Genomic DNA, 21,431 nt, shown 5'->3' with positions numbered 1-21,431 from the left:
ACATGTTTTAAAAAAGCTGGCATAAGTGGCAAAAAAGACTAAGAAAGTTGAGGAATGCTCATCAAACACTTATTTGGAACATCCCACAGGTGAACAGGCTAATTGAGAACAGGTGGGTGCCATGATTGGGTATAAGCAGCTTCCATGAAATGCTCAGTCATTCACAAAAAAGGATGGGGAGAGGGTCACCACTTTGTGAACAAATGCGTGAGAAAATTGTTTAAGAACAACATTTCTCAACAAGCTATTGCAATGAATTTAGGGATTTCACCATCTATTGTCCGTTATATCATCAAAAGGTTCAGAGAATCTAGAGAATTCACTGCACGTAAGCAGTAAGACTGAAAACCAACATTGAATGCCCATGACCTTGGATCCCTCAGGCGGTACTGCATCAAAAAGCGACATCAGTGTGTAAAGGATATCACCACATGGGCTCAGAAACACTTCAGAAAACCACTGTCAGTAACTACAGTTCGTCGCTACATCTGCAAGTGCAAGTTAAAACTCTACTATGCAAAGCCAAAGCCATTTATTAACAACACCCGGAAACACCGCCGGCTTTGCTGGGCCCGAGCTCATCTAAGATGGACTGATGCAAAGTGTAAAAGTGTTCTGTGGTCTGACGAGTCCACATTTCAAATTGTTTTTGGAAACTGTGGACGTGGTGTCCTACGGACCAAAGAGGAAAAGAACCATCCGGACTGTTATAGGCGCAAAGTTCAAAAGCCAGCATCTGTGATGGTATGGGGGTGTTTTAGTGCCCAGGGCATGGGTAACGTACACATCTGTGAAGGCACCATTATTGCTGAAAGGTACATACTGATTTTGAAGGAACAATTGCCATCCAAGCAACGTCTTTTTCATGGACGCTCCTGCTTATTTCAGCAATTAAATTCTAAGTTAATGATTATTTGCAAAAACAATTGCTTGTCTTTGCAGTGTAGTCAATCGAATATATTTTGAAAAGGATTTGCAAATCATTGATTTCTGTTTTTATTTACGATTTACACAACGTGCCAAATTCACTGGTTTTGGGTTTGGTATAACTGAAAGATTAAAATGAAAGAAAAACATCTTCAAACCTTTACAAAACCCAGGTCATTATCATATAAACAAACTAAACAACCGGCTTTTTTTGAAATGGTCGACCACAGAGCTGTTTATAAACCTGATTCCAAAAGCACGAAGAGAAGATTATGACTTATTCTGTGATGCTAATGCGTCATTATTTGTATATGTCTCTGCATGTTGATGTTCTAGCTTCCAGACCAAGCACTGACAGTAATGCCAACCCAGGAGTAGTTACTCCTGACTGTCACCAGTCTACTTTTGGCTGCTGCCCTGATGGCCATACCTCCGCCACTGGACCCAGAAACGAGGGTTGTTCCCGAGCTGACTGTGTTCACACTAGGTAACAATTGTTTGTGCATTTTTTTAAATCTGTTGAAAGATGTATTCGCTAAGGTAAAGTACCTTCCAATCGTAGATACGGATGTTGTTTGGATGAGGTTACACCTGCTCAAGGATTTGGAAGAGCCGGATGTCCCGAATACCAGACTATTGTGGTAGGAAATGGCCTATTTAAATTGCAATATGCCAAGTGCTGCTGAAAAACAGGAAATCCCATCATCTCTTGCAAAAGTTAAATCGGATCTTCTTCATTTACCTTTGCACTCCAGAACCCGGCAGATCCAACCCCTCCACCTGCACGGACTGTGTGCTCCCTACCCCGCGACCAGGGGCCCTGTGACACCTGGAAGAGACGGTTTTATTACAACACAAGCAGCGGCAAATGTACAGAGTTTTGGTTCGGAGGCTGCCAAGGCAACGCTAATAACTTTTTTTCTCTTGCAGCTTGTCAAAGTCAGTGTTAGGTCTGCGGGCTACACCCTAAAATGCCCTCACACATAAATGACAATTAGGCTATATACTATATAGGTGTCTATGACGGTTTCATTTTGTAACTGACATATTCACAGCTCCTGGTTGTGTTTTTTTTCATTGTTTACAATTCATGCATGTTGGTCACTGTCATTTGTGTAGTGTTGCTTGTGCAATTCAATAAAAACAATGTGATTACCCATTTTTAAATGGTAAGGTCACTCTGTGATGTGACACTGGTTTAAGTCTTGTAAAAATATTGAAACTGACATTCTTCAGCCCTATGCGGATTAATTATAGTGCACGTATTGCAAAGGCAACACTTCAATATTTATCTACTGATGTGTATTTCTGGTCTTGTCACCCCCTCCCGGGCAGAAGGGCAACACGGCAATGCGGCTGGATCTAAAGAGACGTCGGAGATGCTTTGCCGAACAAAAAGTTGCTTTATTACAAGCGAGCGTCATTATACAGGACTGCAGTACCTCGAGGAGGTCAAGTCCAAAAAATTAGGCACTCCTAACTTGGAGAAGTCAAACCAACAGTTTTATATTCATCCTTCCTGTCTCTGTGTGTGTGCTAAGTCAGGAGAACACATCCGGACCATAAAAGGAGATGTTCGTGTGTAAGTGTCTGGAAAACAACTGGTTGAAGTCGTAATTGTGAATTATATTTTATATAGCGCTTTTCTCTAGTGACTCAAAGTGCTTTTACATAGTGAAACCCAATGTCTAAGTTACATTTAAACTAGTGTGGGTGGCACTGGGATCAGGTGGGTAAAGTGTTTTGCCCAAGGACACAACGGCAGTGACTAGGATGGCGGAAGCGGGAATCGAACCTGGAACCCTCAAGTTGCTGGCACGGCCACTCTACCAACCGAGCTATACCGCCCCATTTTGCTGGTTGGTATGTATAGCTCGGTTGGTAGGTAAATTAAATGTTGGCATTGAGCCAGACAGGTAGTCTCTTCTCAAGGATAGGGCTATCACTTTTGCACTCCGAAGTCCCAATTAGGGCCTCTTTCCTACGAGAAGTGATCCAATCCACCTGCGAATATCAAACTAAGGGGCCTTATCTTATTATGTGCTCAAACTGAAATACCACTGTTTACTTAAACTTGGTAGTGCATGTGTCATGAATAAGCCAAAGGTTTTGAAAGTAGAATGGTTTGAATTGGATGAAAAATGCAATTTCAGAAGAAATTGCATGGGAATGCTGAAAAGCCACAGCCAACCCAAAATGCTAACAGTTAGCAAGCTACCCCGGTAGTGTCAAGTAACAAGAAAAATGACTAAATATGACTAACATGCTAACAGTAAGCATGCGTCAAGTACCAACATATGTGACTCTGAGGTGTATACCTGCAAAATTATCCACGAAGCTAGTGTGCTAACGGTTAACATACATCAAGCACCAAAACATATGACTCTGAGGTGTATATCAGCAAAATTATCCAAAAATTTAGTATGCTAATATTGGCATGCTAACAAATTATAGATGACAAACACCAACATTTTGACTCTCGAGTGTTAACCTGAAAACATATTTGTTGTTATTGTGCCAACAATTGTCTAACATTAGCATTAGCATTTGAACTGTTTGAATCGGTTGAGAAATGTGGAAAATTTAGAAATTGCAATCCCCAAAACCAGTGAAGTTTGCACGTTACATAAATGGTAAATAAAAACAGAATACAATGATTTGCTAATCCTTTTCAATCTATATTGAATTGAATAGACTGCAAAGACAAGATACTTAACATTCAAATTGGAAAACTTTGTTGTTGTTTTTTGCAAATATTAGCTCATTTGGAATTTGATGCCGGCAACATGTTTCAAAAAAGCTGGCACAAGTGGCAAAAAAGACTGACAAAGTTGAGCAATGCTCATCAAACACTTATTTGGAACATCCCACAGGTGAACAGGCTCATTGGGAACAGGTGGGTGCTATGATTGCTTCCATGAAATGCTCAGTCATTCACAAACAAGGATGGGGTGAGGTCACCACTGTGTGAACAAATGCGTGAGCAAATTGTTTAAGAAAAACATTTCTCAACCAGCTATTGCAAGGAATTTAGGGATTTCACCATCTACGGTCTGTAATGTTATCAAAAGGTTCAGAGAATCTGGAGAAATCAATGCACTTAAGCAGCAAGGCGGAAAACCAACATTGAATGCTTTTGACCTTCGATCCCTGCATCAAAAACTGACATCAGTGTGTAAAGGATATCACCACATGGGCTCAGGAACACTTCAGAAAACCTCCAGAAAAGCTACTTCTGTAAGTGCAAGTTAAAACTCTACTATGCAAAGCCAAACCCATTTATCAACAACACCCAGAATCGCCACAGGCTTTGCTGGGCCCGAGCTCATCTAAGATGGACTATGGCAAAGTGGAAAAGTGTTTTGTGGTCTGATGAGTCCACATTTCAAATAGTTTTTGGAAACTGTGGATGTCACAAAGAGGAAAAGACCCATTCGGATTGTTATCGGCGCAAAGTTGAAATGCCAGCATCTGTGATGGTATGGGGGTGTATTAATGCCCAAGGCATGGGTAACTTACACATATGTGAAGGCACCATTAATTAAATTAAATTCTGAATTAATGATTATTTGCAACAACAAAAAATATGTTTCTCAGTTCCAACATTAAATATCTTATCTTTGCAGTCTATTCAATTGAATATAAGTTGAAAAGGATTTGCAAATCATTGTATTCTGTTTTTATTTATGAACTACACAATGTGCCAACATCACTGGTTTTGGGTTTTGTAGAAAAATTGCCAATGCATTTTAAATGGGATAAAATGTCTCGGAAAATGTGGAATTTCTAGATGTTTGGGAAATTTTGGGGTATAAAAAATGGTAGCGCATGTGTCATGAAAAAGCCGAACGTTTTGAAAGTAGAATGGTTTGAATTGGATGAAAAATGTGGGAGAAGGAAATAGGGCGGACTAATAATTAGAATACTATTCAGCATTCACACAACAAATGCTTTTTACATCCACACAATTAACTGAATGCCGGCCTTCAATTTTCTTGTAATGCAATGTCTCCAGACGACACTTTGCTTTGAAATAAACCTTTATTTTGAAGCACTTTATTCTCACAACCGGAAATGTACCCATTCCACTTCCCTTGACTATATTAGCGTAGCTAGTTGCTACGACGCAAGGGGAATTGTTCAGCTTCGAGTTGTATTTCAGCCGACTTCTTCCAGCCGAATAAACTGCAACGTCTGGATTCGCACAGATATGGTGAGCGGGGTGTTATTTTTGAAGTGAAGACGTAAATCTGCGACATAATTAACATTGGCTACTGTTGACGAGCCACTGTTGCTACGTTAAGAAGCTAAGCAGGCTAACTCGGTCCAACGAGCTGTGTTAATTTAAATTTGTGCTCCATATATACTTTTAATATATTGAATATTAAAATTCAATGTATCTCTTTGATATTTACATGTCTCGCCCATTGACATTCTATTGTTTCTGCAGTCGCACACTATCCTTTTGGTTCAGCCGACCAAGAGACCCGAAGGCCGGACATATGCAGACTACGAGTCGGTGAATGAATGCATGGAAGGTAGTAGGCTACATCACTGCTTAAGCTCTCCAATATTATTACGATATCCTTTTATTTTGCTTGCATCATGTGTGATTTTGATGGCATTGTCAGTTGACGTAAGTTTTCCAATAATCTACCTCATCCAGGTGTGTGCAAAATGTATGAAGAACATTTGAAGAGGATGAATCCAAACAGCCCGTCCATCACATACGATATTAGTCAGTTGTTTGACTTTATTGACGACTTGGCAGATCTCAGCTGTCTTGTGTAAGTGTCACACGACTAAAGTAGGTACGTGACAAAAAAAGAAATGATACTGTTGCAAAGGCTGAGGGCAAAGCTTTCTAATGGTACTTATACAAATCAATTGCTTCTTTGTCCTGGATTATCCAGTAAAACAATACAGAAATGTGTGACCTACATTTTTATTTTTTTTGTCCTGTCCAGCTTCTCAGGCAAATCATATAGTTGATGTAGATGCCCATATCGGCTGTTCAGATTTACTTTACAAAAGAGAAGTGTAGGATACTTCTCTTGTTGCCTTATTTGTATTTGACTTTATTAAGTGTATTTATATTATCATTTGGTGCAGCCAGGCCGGAGAAGGAGGGGATAGAAAGAGAAAAAAAGGAAGACAGAGGGGGAAATTGTGGGGACAAGAAGGGGATTAGACAGAGAGGCAAACACAACAATAACAATAGAGCAACATCAGCAAATACGATATGTACAAATATGATGGTAAAAGTGATAGCAAAAAAGCAGTTAGCGAAATAAATAATAATACAGAAATGACAATGAGCATTATTACACTACAAATGGAGCAATACAAATACCAATAGAAATAGCACTATTGATAATGAACAATACCAATAATTTACCTCTATTATCAACAATACTGTTGTTCAAATGCAACAATACATATACGCAATGATAACGAGCTAGAAAAGGATGCAGAAAAGTGGAGGGGAAGAAAAAGAAGCAACCTATATTAATCTTGTAGATTGTTATGGAAACAATAGGTTAAGCTTTTTCTGTGTGCCATGTGTGACCTACATTTTGGAACGTGAACTTCAAAACATCATAGCGCCCTTATTTGTCAAATGCATGAAATTAAAAGTACCGTATTTTTCGGACCATAAGGCACACTGTCGATGAACTGGTTTATGCAGGTCTATTTTCATACACAATGCAATAAAGGGGTCATATTATGATTTTGTTTTCTACATTTAAAACACTTCTTTGTGGTCTACATAACATGCGTTGGTGGTTCTATGGTGAAAATGTTGCATGGATAGTGTTTTACAGACCGTTTTCAAGTCACTTTCTGACTATCTCTTAAGGATTTGTCATTTTGTGGGCAGGTCTTATTCGTGGGGCTCCACTTCGACCTCATTGATTGATTGATTGATTGATTGAGACTTTTATTAGTAGGTTGCACAGTGAAGTACATATTCCGTACAATTGACCACTAAATGGTAACACCCGAATACGTTTTTCAACTTTAAGTCGGGGTCCACTTAAATTGATTCATGATACAGATATATACTATCATCATAATACAGTCATCACACAAGATAATCACATAGAATTATTTACAATCAGGGTGTGGCGGGGCGACGTTAGGTTTGGTTGTTATCATCATCATCAGTCATTAACAATTGAGAACAGAGAAATTGATATTGGAACAGTGTAGGTTTGACTTGGTAGGATATGGACCGTGAGTGAGTGAGAGAGTGAAATCTCGATCGATCAGAAGGCATAAGAAAAAGTATCTGCATTTGATTATTAACAATCCGGGGAGGGTGTTAGTTTAGGGTTGAAGCTGCCTGGAGGTGAACTTTTATTGCGGTTTTGAAGGAGGATAGAGATGCACTTTCTTTTATACCTGTTGAGAGTGCATTCCACATTGATGTGGGATAGAAAGAGAATAAGTTAAGAACTTTGTTAGTTCGGAATCTGGGTTTAACGTGGTTAGTGGAGCTCCCCCTGGTGTTGTGGTTATGGCGGTCATTTACGTTAGGAAGTAGTTTGACATGTACTTCGGTATCAGGGAGGTGTAGCGGATTTTATAGACTAGGCTCAGTGCAAGTTGTTTTACTCTGTCCTCCACCCTGAGCCAGCCCACTTTGGAGAAGTGGGTAGGAGTGAGGTGGGATCTGGGGTGGAGGTCTAGAAGTAATCTGACTAGCTTGTTCTGGGATGTTTGGAGTTTAGATTTGAGGGTTTTGGAGGTGCTAGGGTACCAGGAGGTGCATGCGTAATCGAAAAAGGGTTGAACGAGAGTTCCCGCCAGAATCTTCATGGTGCTTTTGTTCACCAGAGAGGAGATTCTATAGAGAAATCTCGTTCGTTGGTTGACCTTTTTGATAACCTTGGTTGCCATTTTATCACAGGAAAGATTAGCCTCTAGAATGGAACCTCATCTGTTGTTGTAGTTTTTAGCACTTCCATAGCGAGTCTACTGACCGATTTAAGTTCAAACTAGGGTTGTACGGTATACCGGTATTAGTATACCGTAGTATCGCGATACTAATGAATCATTTTCAGTACGAAACCATCTCTGAAACGTACCAGTCCCGCAAACTGCATCATCCACAGACCTGTTGGCCGTGTAGGCGAACTGCAGTGGGTCCAGGAGGGGGGCAGTGATGTCCTTGAGGTAGGGCAGGACCAAGCGCTCAAAGGACTTCATGACCACAGACGTCAGCGCCACCAGCCTGTAGTCATGAAGTCCTGTGATCCGTGCTTTTTGGGGACAGGGACAACGGTGAAGGTCTTGAAGCAGGACGGCACGCAGCATAGCTCCAGAGAGGTGTTAAAAATGTTACTGAAGACAGGAGCCAGCTGATCCGCGCAGTGTCTGAGGGTGGAGAGGGAGCTTGTTCAGCTTCAAGAACTGCCGGCGTTCATCCTCCTCACGGAGTACTTACAACCAGACACCGTGTGTAGACAGAAAAGGGAGAATGGGCGCATTTTGGCTTAAAAACTAACGATAAAAGTGAAGTTATAACACTGAAACGGTGCTTTAAAACATGGCTAACTAGCTAGCGGCTGACGTCCATCCGCCACCGGCAGTGTTTTAGCTACTTCTAAATCACTAATCCTCGCCTCCATGGCGACAAATAAAGTACATTTCTTACAAGTATCATCCCTGCAGGATGAGGAATAGCTAAACATGCTTCACTACACACCGTAGCTCACCAGCGTCAAAATGTAAACAAACGCAATGGGTGGAATTTTTAAGAAAACAAAAGGATTTTAAGTGCGCCTCATAGTCTGAAAAATACGGTAAATGGATTATTTAAGTCAGTAACCCAAAGAAAATCACTTAATAAAATAAAAAACTTAATTAATTAATTTTTAATTAAGTTATGTAGCGATGTTATAATCAACAGAAAAATAGCTCTAACTTCAATATTTCCTGGAAGTTTTTAATGGCATTTTAGAGCAAATAATTATGCATTAGTAGGGTACTATCTGACCGAAGTAGTGGGGTTTTTTTTCTGGATGAAATGTTACACAAATGTTTGTTTTGTCTGTCCGAGGCAAAGCGGCGCCGGCAGCTATAATGGCCACTCCAGCCTCACTCACAAAAGCATTTTAAGGACGCTCAAAAACCATCATCGGGTTTTCATAGATGAGGATTATTCGTATAAATACATATACAAAAGTCTAAAATTATAAGTAAAGAAACTAAAACTTACCATTATTGTGTTCGCGTGTTGATTTATTCCACTTCAACTTAGACCTGTAAATTTCCACGTCGAGACACTTTAAGGAAAGTTAAACTACATCATGAACCCCTGTACTTTTCAATTGGTTAAAAAAAAAAACACACAGAGCAAACAATGACGTGCATCGCAAACTGCCTCGTACTGAGCGGTCACAATCCGCCACTGCAAAGGAGATAAGTAACGTATTTTCCGGACTATAAGGCGCACTTAAAATCCTTTTTTTTCTCAAAACTCGACAGTGGGCCTTATAACCTGGTGCGCCTAATCTACGGAATAATTCTGGTTTTGCTTACCGACCTTGAAGCAATTTTATTTGGTACGTGGTGAAATAAGTGTGACCAGTAGATGGCAGTCAAATATAAGAGATATGTGTAGACTGCACTATGATGGCAATATGATTCAAGTAAACACCAACATTTTATATGCTCCATTGAAAATAAGAACATTACACAGGGCGCTCAAAAATCTATCAAAATGTTTTAGTACGACTTTGGTAAGCTTTGTAGCCGCACCGCTTAATGGATTGTCGCCGCATTAAACATACGAGTATTATTATGGTGTGTGTATAAGGTAAGACATATTTGGCGTTTTGTTTCGCAGTATTATGGAAAAGCAACTTTTTTACCTCTGGTACCTGCTGATCTGTATTTGGGATCTGAATAAATCTGAAAAATTGCGTGCGTCCGCCTTTGTAGTCTGTAGTAGATAAGCTTCTTCTTTTTCTCTATCTTCTTGTTATGGTACATTCATCCTCTGCTGTTGCCATTTCTAATATAAAGTAGTGTAAAGTTCTTACTTACCGTATTTTTCAGACTATAAGTCGCTCCGGAATATACGTCGCACCGGCCGAAAATGCACAATAAAGAAGGAAAAAAACCTGTATACGTCGCACTGGAGTATGTCGAGTTTTTTGGGGAAATTTATTTGATAAAATCCAACACCAAGAATAGACATTTGAAAGGCAATTTAAAATAAATACAGTCATCTGTCACTCCCGATCGCTAAATCCTATGAAATCTTCTTCCTCGGTGTCGCCTCTGGTATGCGCCCTGCTAGCGTCCTTTCTTTCTGCTGCTCGATTGTTGTTCTCTGCAGCATATTTCACTAAGTCCAGCTTGTAATCTGCAGTATATGATTTCCTTTTTGGTGCCATTTTAGTTCAGTCCTTCTCAGTTTTTATAAGTTACCGCCAATGTTGATGTGATCCATTTTAATAGCTCCGGCAGTAGCGTATAGCAGATAGCATCCCAGGACCCACAATGCACTTCTGTCATGACCCACCCCCGCCGAATTCTTATTGGTTGGCGTGTGAGCGACGATTGCTGACATGTGTGTGACGATTGTGGACATTTTCTTCGTTGCTCACGCGAATGAGATAAATAATATTATTTGATTATTTACGGTAATGTGTTAATAATTTCACCCATAAGTCGCTCCGGAGTATACGTCACACCCACGGCAAAACTATGAAAAAAACGTCGACTTATAGTCCGAAAAATACGGTATATCTGTCAGTAAACTCGACATGAAAGTGCTAAAACATACCGGTTTAGTGAGTTTACATTATTTACCCAAGGAACTTTAGTTATTAGAGAGTTGCGGTCGGACGGTTTTTCACGGGACACATTTCCGGCAATGTTGTTGTCTCTGAGTGAGGAGATGCTGCTCTGTTATTGATTGAAGTAAAGTCTGAATGTCATTAAAAGAGTTAGCTCCATCTTTCGACACTTCTTCCACTCACGTCCTTGCACGCTACACCGCTACAACAAAGATGAAGGTGCCGAAGGTGAGCCACGTAAATAAGACCGCCCACAAAACGGCGCATCCTGAAGCGACTGTCAGAAAGCGGCTTGAAGATGATCTGTAAAACATCTATGCAACATTTTCACCAAAGAACCACCATTATGTGTTATGTAGACCACAAGGAAGAGTTTTGAATTTAGAAGGAAGAAAAATATGACTCCTTTGATGCGCCCGATAATCCGGTGCCTTTTTATATATGAAAAAAGATCAAAAGTAGACCATTCATTGGCAGTGCGCCTTAGAATCCGGTGCGCCCTATGGTCCGGAAAATACGGTTGGTTAGCAGCTGATTGTCACGTACCTAACTAAAGCACCAATTTGCTTGTGTATTGTTTCAATCAATTGCTCTTTTTGTTGTAAAGTTACAGAGCTGACACCCAGACGTACCAGCCGTATAACAAAGACTGGATCAAGGAGAAGATTTATGTCCTGCTGAGGCGTCAAGCTCAGCAAGCAGGGAAGTAGAAAGAAGTCTTATCGCTTTTGTCCTTCTACACACATCTGAAAAAGGTATATTGTGTAAAACATTTACATTTCCGTTATTTTCTGAGATATGTGTAATGGGACAACAGAGTACTATAAAGGGAGGATGCCCATATTTTATATTGGGGAAGGCTTAGGTTGTAAGGCACATGTTTGTTACCAGTTACATTTAGAAAATAGACTCCTTTTAGCAAAATGAAAACATTTTACCTTTCTTTTTCTCTGTCATCTGTCCTCATTTTAACGAAAGCCAATACATGTGTTGTCATTTACTGTATACCGTATTTTCTGGACCACTAGCCGCCCTGGTATGTAAGCCACGGCCACCTAATTTTTGATGATTTGTTTTTCCATATATTAACCGCACCGGACACACAGGACAGGCCAAACGTTTGGACACACCTTCTCATTTCAATGCGTTTTCTTTATTTTCATGATTATTTACATTGTAGATTGTCACTGAAGTGAAAACCCTATTAGGTGACTACCTCTTGAAGCTCATGGAGAGAATGCCAAGAGTACGCAAAGCATTAATCAGAGCAAAGGGTGGCTATTATGAAGAAACTAGAATATAAAACATGTTTTCAGTTATTTCAATTTTTTTTGTTAAGTACATAACTCCACATGTGTTCATTCATAGTTTTGATGCCTTCAGTGACAATCTACAATGTAAATAGTCATGAAAATAAAGAAAACGCATTGAATGAGGAGAAGGTGTGTCCAAACTTTTGGCCTGTACTGTATATATACCGGTATGTTGAGATATTTACATGGAAAGATTTTGTTTTTATTTAATTCCCGAGCACGGCCACCACTGCTGCTCACTGCTCCCCTCACCTCCCAGGGATGAGTCGAATGCAGAGAGTAATTTCACCACACGTACTGTGTGTGTGACTATCAATGGTACTTTGACTTTATACCATAATAGTTTCCAAACGGTGCCTGTAACATGGCAGTAAAACGCTTGATCAAACAATACAGAAAAGATATTGATGGCTTTATTCATCCTTTATGGGATGAATAAGATTTTCCTTTTATTAATAGGGTTAAATATGTTAGGTTTCTTCTTCCTTGTACAGTACTTTGTAAACATTTTTGAGTTTGAACAGTTTCTTAAAGTGTATCATTTTAGTTTGATTTCCATTCCGTAATAAACCATAGATCAGCCGCACATTTGTATAAACACATGGTTCAAAGTTTGGGGGGAAAGAAGTATCAGCTTTTAGTCCAGAAAATACGGTAAATTAATTTAATATTCATATGCAGATGGAATACGGTTAATGTCAACAAACTGACCTGACCCCTCACAATTACATGTGTCCCATACATCCATTTTCTATACCGCTTGGCCTTTATAGGATCACATCTGAGCTGGAGCCTTTTACAATATGTTTTATGTTACTCTGACTTGCAGTGGTTACTTTATTTGTGCTTAATGCTGTTGTTGTCAACCATTTGTTTTACATGTGTCTTATTTCAAGGAAATGGCAACAACGGCTTGTTTCCTAATAAAGTTTTGGTATCAAGACTGTCCTTTCATTCTTTACCACACAACTTTGAAGTTCTCAGGGCATTCACTCGATCGCAACTCGACTGTTCGGTTTGTCTTAGAAGACATTCCGCCTTCATCAATTCATGCTCAAGATTGGTCAGATCTGGTCTAGTAGCTGTTGCCAAAACCCCAACAATTTATGCTCCAGCACAAGGATGTTTCCGCCCTGTTGTAGTGAAAAAAACAACTGTTGAGATGCAAAAGAGTAACCCTACTGTGTTGAAATATAAATTGTTGTTTTTTTGGCATCAGCTACTAGACTAAATCTGACCAATCTAAGTCTTTGAGCATGAATTTATGATGCCTACTCTGATGAGAGGCAAACACGTCTTCTCAGACAAACCAAACAGTCCAATTGCGATGGATTGAATGCCCTGAGAATACAATGAGCTGAATGAGAACATCCATAGACAATTTTAAACTTATTTTATTTCTAGGTTTTGAACTAAGCAATACACAAAACATTATTTTGATCATGAATTTTTTTCACCGTATAAAAATAATGCAAATATTTACACAAAATGTAAATACAACTGGTTGAAAAAGGTTTGTTTGTTGTTGGATTGTATTGTATTGTACTAATTTTAATCCATGATGCACAATTCATAATGAAATTACCCCTAGTTCATTTAAAAAAAAAAAACATTAAATCTACCTCAGTGGTTTTCAAACGGTCTGGTAGTAGAGCCATATAATCACTTGATTAAAGTAACTGTTTTATTTCCCAATATTCAAACAGTGTTACTGTTTAATACTGAGTGTAATGATACAGTGACCAACACTTATTACATGTCCACACCAACACAGATACTTAAACACATACCGGTACTTGTCTCTGCATTTAGGCCTCTTGTCCACACGCAAACGCATACTTTTGTCCTTAAAAACGCAGACTATTGCAAACGCTGGCCAATGTGTACAGTTCCAAAACTACGTGTACGCAGCACACACGGAGACTTGGGATGACGTTACGGTTGTGCACTGTCATTTCCAAAGCTCAACAACACCGCTATGCTGGCTTTAAACCATATATGAGGACTTACTGCTATTTTCACTCAACATTATTAAAAAAGATGTATCAAAATGGGTTTTGCGACAATGACAGTCAGCTGATTTGAATACGATCGCTGTCGAATGTGTGGATGGAGATCGTTATAACCATGGATGTGTGTTTTTGAAACGATGTCCACACAAGCACGGATAGTTTCAAAAAACTTAATACGCGGGGTTAAAACGATCCTCATCCGCACAGGTGTAGATTCGAAACTGGCTCCGTCTACACACAAACACATTCACCTGCTGTCATCCACATTTTTTCCAATCAGAAGCATGGAAAAGAAGCCACAGCTGACTTGCTGGCATTACACCTCCGTTAATATCATGTTTATTTTGATATACTAGACATGTAGATTATCTTTAAAACCAGCCTGATTTACACAGGAACATTATGAATCTTTCTTAGAGTATAAAGCATGCGTATGTGCCTGTGCTGCTGAAACCCAACACTTGCGGAATAATATGTTTAATCAGCAACGTGGTGATATATTACATGTCCAGTGAAGTGTACATTATTTATAAAATCAGTGCACACTAACAAGGATCCAAGGAAACCTCCTGAATAGTTACATGTAAGTGCCCAAAGCGCACAGACTCTTGTGGAATTGGAAAACATTTATTCATCGATATAGTGATGGATTACATGTGCAATGACGTGTACATTGTCTTTAACATCAATACACACAAGGAGGAAGCTACATTATGTTTGTTTTTTAGTCGCTCGGGCGCTTTACATGGTCACAAAGTACCAAGAGTGGAAAAACAAGTTGCCTCTATAATGAAGCTATTATCATATTTATCTGATTTATGACACTTAAAGACTTCCAAAGTTTGCGAATAAATAGATATGATCAAAATAGTATCAATCTCAAGGAGATTCCCCGAGCCATTTTGAGAAATATTGAGGAAGCCAGACATCACCGCAGATCCCTTCCCCACCAACAACAATGCAAATCGTGCAGACTTTGTGAGAGCCAACGACGATTACTTTGGGCAAAATTATGATCCAGAACCTTATATTGTTGATCGTGACTATAAGGTACACGTTTTAGAAGCTCTGCTAAACAAATCCAGTTTTAGTGAAACACTACAGCATCATGTAGCAGCATTGCTTAGTGATAAACAAGAAATACAAACGACAAACATAATAAAGTGATAGCTTACTGTACGATGTCTGCTCTCACTTTGATGTCAACTGATAGGATGTCCATGAACAATTAATCATGATGCACACGAAGGGCTAACAAGGAAGTCTTCCTGCAGACACTGTCTTCGGTTGTGTGTGCTTGTCTCCATCTCCAAATGTACGTTGAATGTCACAGATGAACAGCTTTTAGATTCAAGGCTAAATCCTCCTATAATCCAGTAATGGCGATAATAATGTTTGTATCATTGTGCCGCTAAAAAATGGTTTGGTTGTGTTAGCGCTTATAACAACATCGTTAATATTTGGTTAATATTCAGGATAATTTGGATGGTTATTTAGAGGGATTTGTGGGCAAAATAGAGAGCCACCATTGACTACATTGTTAGCGGACTTTTTATGTATTTATTTATTTACGACTTAGAATGCATAAGAAAAACATGTGTATATAGAGATTGTGTATGATAGTCAGCACCTGTAATTTTGGGGTATATCCAGTATGAATATGGTCAGAGTGCAGGCGTTCCCCTCGTGACGTCAATCTCCGAAAATAGCCAAAAGTATTTGGAGTGGAATATTCAAAACGGCTGACTGAATTAGTGGCATTTTGTGATGTTTAAACTGTGTTTTTACCTACTTTGCGGATTGTAAATATGATTGGATATGGTTTAATGGATACAATGAAACACAATTAAGCATATCAAGTCAACTTGTTTTCCCACTCCACTGGTACTTTAAGGATTAAAAGTTGTGGAACTCTTCACCTTGGCCAGCGTTTGCAATAGTATGCGTTTGCGTGTGGACAAGAAGCCTAAACGGTAAACACAGAGATAAGTATGCGTTTATTAAGTATCCGTGTTCGTGTGGACATGGCCTAAAACGTCTGCCTTGTTTTTAATGAATACTTAAGGCCTACTACGCTACTGTATTGTATTTTAATGTCGATCATTATGGAGGTAATTGGCGAGGCAAGTTTTTTTCTTGGGTGGTACTTAGTGAAAAAAGTATGACAACCACTGATCTACCTCATTATTATGAAATAGTTACTAAAAAAGCAGTAGTTTGCACGTAATAAAGTCACTTCCGGCATGCACTGTCTCTTTAAATGTGGCGGGCTGCCCTGTTGGTGTGCAGGAAACCCCGTACAGACTGTTGGGGCCCAAGATGGCAGAATACTCACGGGGGACTAATAATTCTAATAATAACAACATCGCTAATATCTGGTTAATATTCAGGTCAAGATATGTATAAAGAGTATTGTTGGTGGGTTTTGGGTGGTTATTTAGAGGGATTTGTGGGAAAAATAGAGAGCCCCCATTGACTACATTGTTAGCTGACTTTTTATGTATTTATTTATTTACCACTTAGAATGCATAAGAAAAATACCAAAACAGCTGACTGACATTAGCACTGGCGCATCATTTTGATGCGTCTTTTATTCATTTTTTTAATACAGTGAAAATAGCAGCGTGTTTACGTTCAAACATACAGTAAGTCCTCTTATAGTGTGTTGAAAGCCGTTTGCAAAAGTCTGTGTTTTTAAGGACAATAGTATGCGTTTGCGTGTGGAGAAAAGCCTAAACGGTAAACACAGAGATAAGTATGCGTTAATTAAGTGTCCATGTTCGTGTGGACATGGCCTAAAATCTTGTTTTTAATGAATACTTAAGGCCTACTACGCTACTGTATTCTAATGTCGGTCATTATGGAGGTAATTGGCAAGGCAAGTTTTTTCTTGGGTGGTACTTTGTGAAAAAAGTATATCAACCACTGATATACCTCATTATTATGAAATAGTTAGTGAAAATGCAGTAGTTTACACGTAATAAAGTCACTTCCGTCATGCACTGTCTCTTTAAATGTGGCGGGCTGCCCTGTTGTTGGTGTGCAGGAAACCCCGTACAGACTGTTGGGGCCCAAGATGGCAGAATACTCACGGGGGACTAAAAATTCTAATAATAACAACAATGCTAATATTTGGTTGATAGAGTATTGTTGGCGGGTTTTGGGTGGTTATTTAGAGGGATTTGTGGGAAAAATAGAGAGCCCCCATTGACTACATTTTTAACAGACTTTTTATGTATTTATTTATTTACTACTTAGAATGCAAAAGAAAAATACCAAAACAGCTGAGTGACATTAGCACTGCCGCATAATTTTGATGCGTCTTTTTTTTCTTCCTTAGAGTGAAAATATCAGCGTGTTTACGTTCAAACACACAGTAAGTCCTCTTATTGTGTTGAAAGCCAGCAAGGCAGTGTTGTTGAGATTTGGAAATGACAGCGCACAACCGTGACGTCATCAGAAGAGTACGAGTCTCCGTTTCGATCAGTGTACACGCATTTGCAAACTCTCGTCTGCAAAAGTCTGTGTTTTTAAGGACAATAGTATGCGTTTGCGTGTGGACAAGAAGCCTAAACTGTGAACACAGAGATACATATGCGTTTATGAAGTATATTTGTGTGGACATGGCCTAAAACCTTGTTTTTAATGAATACTTAAGGCCTACTACGCTACTGAATTTTAATGTCGGTCATTATGGAGGTAATTGGGGAGGAACGTTTTTTCTTGGGTGGTACTTGGTGAAAAAAAGATATCAACCACTGATATACCTCATTATTATGAAATAGTTACTAAAAAAAACAGTAGTTTACACGTAATAAAGTCACTTCCGTCATGCACTGTCTCTTTAAATGTGGTGGGCTCTCCTGTTGTTGGTGTGCAGGAAACCCTGTACAGACTGTTGGGGCCCAAGATGGCAGAATACTCACGGGGGACTAATAATTCTAATAATAACAACATCGCTAATATCTGGTTAATATTCAGGTCAAGATATGTATAAAGAGTATTGTTGGTGGGTTTTGGGTGGTTATTTAGAGAGATGTTTGGGAAAAATAGACAGCCCCTATTGCTACATTGTTAGCAGACTTTTATGTATTCATTTATTTACCACTTAGAATGCATCAGAAAAATACCAAAACAGCTGACTGACATTAGCACTGGCGCAGAATTTTGATGCGTCTTTTTTTTTTTTTTCCTTCAATGTAGAGTGAAAAATATCAGCGTGTTTACGTTCAAACATACAGTAAGTCCTCTTATAGTGTGTTGAAAGCCAGCAAGGCAGTGTTGTTGAGATTTGGAATTGACAGCGCACAACCGTGACGTCATCAGAAGAGTACGAGTCTCCGTTTCGAGCTGTGTACACGCATTTGCAAACTCTCGTCTGCAAAAGTCTGTGTTTTTAAGGACAATAGTATGCCTAAACTGTGAACACAGAGATACGTTGCGTTTATTAAGTATATTTGTGTGGACATGGCCTAAAACCTTGTTTTTAATGAATACTTAGGGCCTACTACGCTACTGTATTTTAATGTCGGTCATTATGGAGGTAAATGGCGAGCCAACTTTTTTCTTGGGTGGTACTTGGTGAAAAAAGTATATCGACCACTGATCTACCTCATTTTTATGAAATAGTTACAGTAGTTTACACGTAATAAAGTCACTTCCGTCATGCACTGTCTCTTTAAATGTGGCGGGCTGCCCTGTTGTTGGTGTACAGGAAACCCCGTACAGACTGTTGGGGCCCAAGATGGCTGAATACTCACGGGGGACTGTTAGCAAATAACCGAGCAAGACATCGGTAATGAATGACAAATAGCAATACGGTGTAAAGCAAACGCTTTATGTAATTTTACAACAACGAGCTTGTTGGTTTGCATTGTTTTCGGAATGTATAACAGTACGGAGAGAGTTTCCTCTCCGCGGCCCCGAGCCAGAACATGGCGGAACACATTGGGGAGAAATAGCGGCTAACGCTAAGTTAGCCGGCCTGCTATCCAGCCATATTTCCCAACATTGTTCCGGATTAAAACCAAACGCTCAGCCTGCAAATGTGAAACGATGTTTTTGGCGTGTCGCTGTGGTTATTTCGCCTTAAAACGGGTAAGGTACGAAGTGCTGGTGTCTGGGTTACACGGAGGCAAGTCAACGCGTTAGCCCTGCCAATAGCTGCTAGCTAACGTCCACCAGAGTGTATTTACGTGTTTATCTTAAGGATTCCAACTATTGACATATCAATAAATGTATCGTTTATGTGCGTTTTTTTTTTAATGTAGCAAGTGTGTAAACACAGGCCCCATTTCCTTGTTTTGATATTAGGCTACCTCTTCAAGGTGGCTCCGGAGTGCGCGGTCTTCAGTTTGAAGTTTTCTCGCTAACATTGTTATAATATAGTGTAAATATATTAGTTAGAAGCAGAGCTGGACGTTCGCTTGTTGGTCGGCTTGACCCGAGCCTGCAACGTTTTTGGACCGCGATTGAAAGTCGTGGCGTCACTAAGGTGAGGTGCACCAGCCTGGAGGGGTGTTGGGGGGACCGGTCACAAGCACCTGTCAGGATGACGGACACTCGCCGACGAGTCAAAGTCTACACCCTCAACGAGGACAGACAGTGGGACGACCGCGGCACAGGACACGTCTCGTCGGGGTATGTGGACCGGCTGAAAGGCACGTCTCTCCTGGTGCGGGCGGAGAGCGACGGTAAGTGCCTTGTACTTGCACCCAAATGTGCAACACTGTGGTCCCCATCATCAATTGTCCAATACTGAACTTGTCTCTGTCACTGCCAAGGTTCCTTACTACTGGAGTCCAAAATAAACACGAACACAGCGTACCAGAAACAGCAGGTCAGTGCTTTTTTGTTAGGGGTGTAACGATTTCTTTTAACAACTATTTGAATCAGGCCAGGTCCACACGAACAAGGGGAGTTTCAAAAACACATATGTGGGGTTAAAACAATCTCCATCCACTAAGGGTGTAACGGTACACAAAAATGTCGGTTCGGTACGTACCTCGGTTTAGAGCAGTGGTTCTTAAAGGCCTACTGAAATGCGATTTTCTTATTTAAACGGGGATAGCAGGTCCATTCTATGTGTCATACTTGATCATTTCGCGATATTGCCATATTTTTGCTGAAAGGATTTAGTAGAGAACATCGACGATAAAGTTTGCAACTTTTGGTCGCTGATAAAAAAAAGCCTTGCCTGTACCGGAAGTAGCAGACGAGTAGCGTGACGTCACAGGTTGTGGAGCTCCTCACATCTGCACATTGTTTACAATCATGGCCACCAGCAGCAAGAGCGATTCGGACCGAGAAAGCGAAGATTTCCCCATTAATTTGAGCGAGGATGAAAGATTTGTGGAAGAGGAAAGTGAGAGTGAAGGACTAGAGGGCAGTGGGAGCGATTCAGATAGGGAAGATGCTGTGAGAGGCGGGTGGGACCTGATATTCAGCTGGGAATGACTAAAACAGTAAATAAACACAATACATATATATATACACCGTATTTTCCGCACTATAAGCCGCCCCGGGTTATTAGCCGCACCTTCAATGAATGGCATATTTCAAAACTTTGTTCACCTATAAGCCGCCCCGGGTTATTAGCCGCGCCTACGCTGCGCTAAAGGGAATGTAAAAAAAAACAGTCAGATAGGTCAGTCAAACTTTAATAATATATTACAAACCAGCATTCTAACAACTCTGTTCACCCCCAAAATGTAATGTGCAATCACAAAAATAGTAACACTCAAATTAGTGCAGAGCAATAGCAACATCAATAACTCAACGTTGCTCGAACGTTAATGTCACACAACACACAAAATAAACATTTAAAGCCCACTTTCTGAAGTTATTCCTCATCCATAAATCCCTCGAATTCTTCTTCAGTGTCTGAATTAAAAAGTTGGGCGAAAACGGCATCCAAAATGGCCGGCTCCGTCTCGTCAAAGTCATCAGAGTCAATGTTGCTGTTGTTGTCCAGCAGTTCCGTGAATCCTGCCTTCCGGAAAGCTCGGACCACAGTTGAGACCGATATATCCGCCCAGGCATTTACAATCCACTGGCAGATGTTAGCGTATGTCGTCCGGCGCTGTCTCCCTGTCTTAGTGGCGCAGGTCATCTTGTTGCTTCCTCTACCTACGCACCATTGATTCATGTATGTTCAATTCTCTCGCTGCTGCTCTATTTCCGTGTTCTACTGCGTGACTTATTGCCTTGAGTTTGAATTCTGCGTTGTACGCGTGTCTCTTAATAGGAGCCATTTTGTGGTCTTTACAGATGTAAACACACTAATGAAATGAAACGTAATATCCGCGCGCTTCTTCTTCTACGGGGGCGGGTGCTTACCTTGGAGGTTGCTTACAGTAGAAGAAGAA

At 40.0% G+C, this 21,431-nt stretch overlaps 3 protein-coding genes across 4 annotated transcripts in view; all 3 read left to right on the top strand.

Moving 5' to 3' along the window:
• The window catches only part of paplnb (papilin b, proteoglycan-like sulfated glycoprotein), a 15,716-nt gene extending 13,839 nt beyond the window's left edge, over positions 1-1,877 (top strand). The window contains exons 10-12 of the mRNA XM_072916127.1: positions 1,264-1,414; positions 1,490-1,568; positions 1,683-1,877. Of these exons, the coding sequence (XP_072772228.1) occupies positions 1,264-1,414; positions 1,490-1,568; positions 1,683-1,877 (425 nt within the window). The remainder of the gene's footprint in view (positions 1-1,263; positions 1,415-1,489; positions 1,569-1,682) is intronic.
• A 3,117-nt stretch (positions 1,878-4,994) lies between these two features.
• Positions 4,995-12,993, top strand: erh (ERH mRNA splicing and mitosis factor). Its single transcript, XM_061987332.2, has 4 exons — positions 4,995-5,140; positions 5,378-5,465; positions 5,594-5,714; positions 11,347-12,993. The coding sequence occupies exons 1-4, from the start codon at positions 5,138-5,140 to the stop codon at positions 11,447-11,449; spliced, it is 315 nt and encodes a 104-aa protein (XP_061843316.1). The 5' UTR covers positions 4,995-5,137; the 3' UTR covers positions 11,450-12,993.
• A 5,789-nt stretch (positions 12,994-18,782) lies between these two features.
• Positions 18,783-21,431, top strand: part of smek1 (SMEK homolog 1, suppressor of mek1 (Dictyostelium)) — a 43,094-nt gene continuing 40,445 nt past the window's right edge. For both annotated transcript variants that reach the window (XM_061987327.2, XM_061987326.2), the window contains exons 1-2: positions 18,783-19,757; positions 19,848-19,903. In XM_061987327.2, the coding sequence (XP_061843311.1) occupies positions 19,616-19,757; positions 19,848-19,903 (198 nt within the window). In that variant the 5' untranslated portion in view covers positions 18,783-19,615. The remainder of the gene's footprint in view (positions 19,758-19,847; positions 19,904-21,431) is intronic.

This window comes from Nerophis lumbriciformis, linkage group LG26, assembly GCF_033978685.3.
Source record: "Nerophis lumbriciformis linkage group LG26, RoL_Nlum_v2.1, whole genome shotgun sequence".
NCBI classification, from domain to species: domain Eukaryota; kingdom Metazoa; phylum Chordata; class Actinopteri; order Syngnathiformes; family Syngnathidae; genus Nerophis; species Nerophis lumbriciformis.
This window is presented reverse-complemented; position numbering and strand designations above follow the sequence as displayed.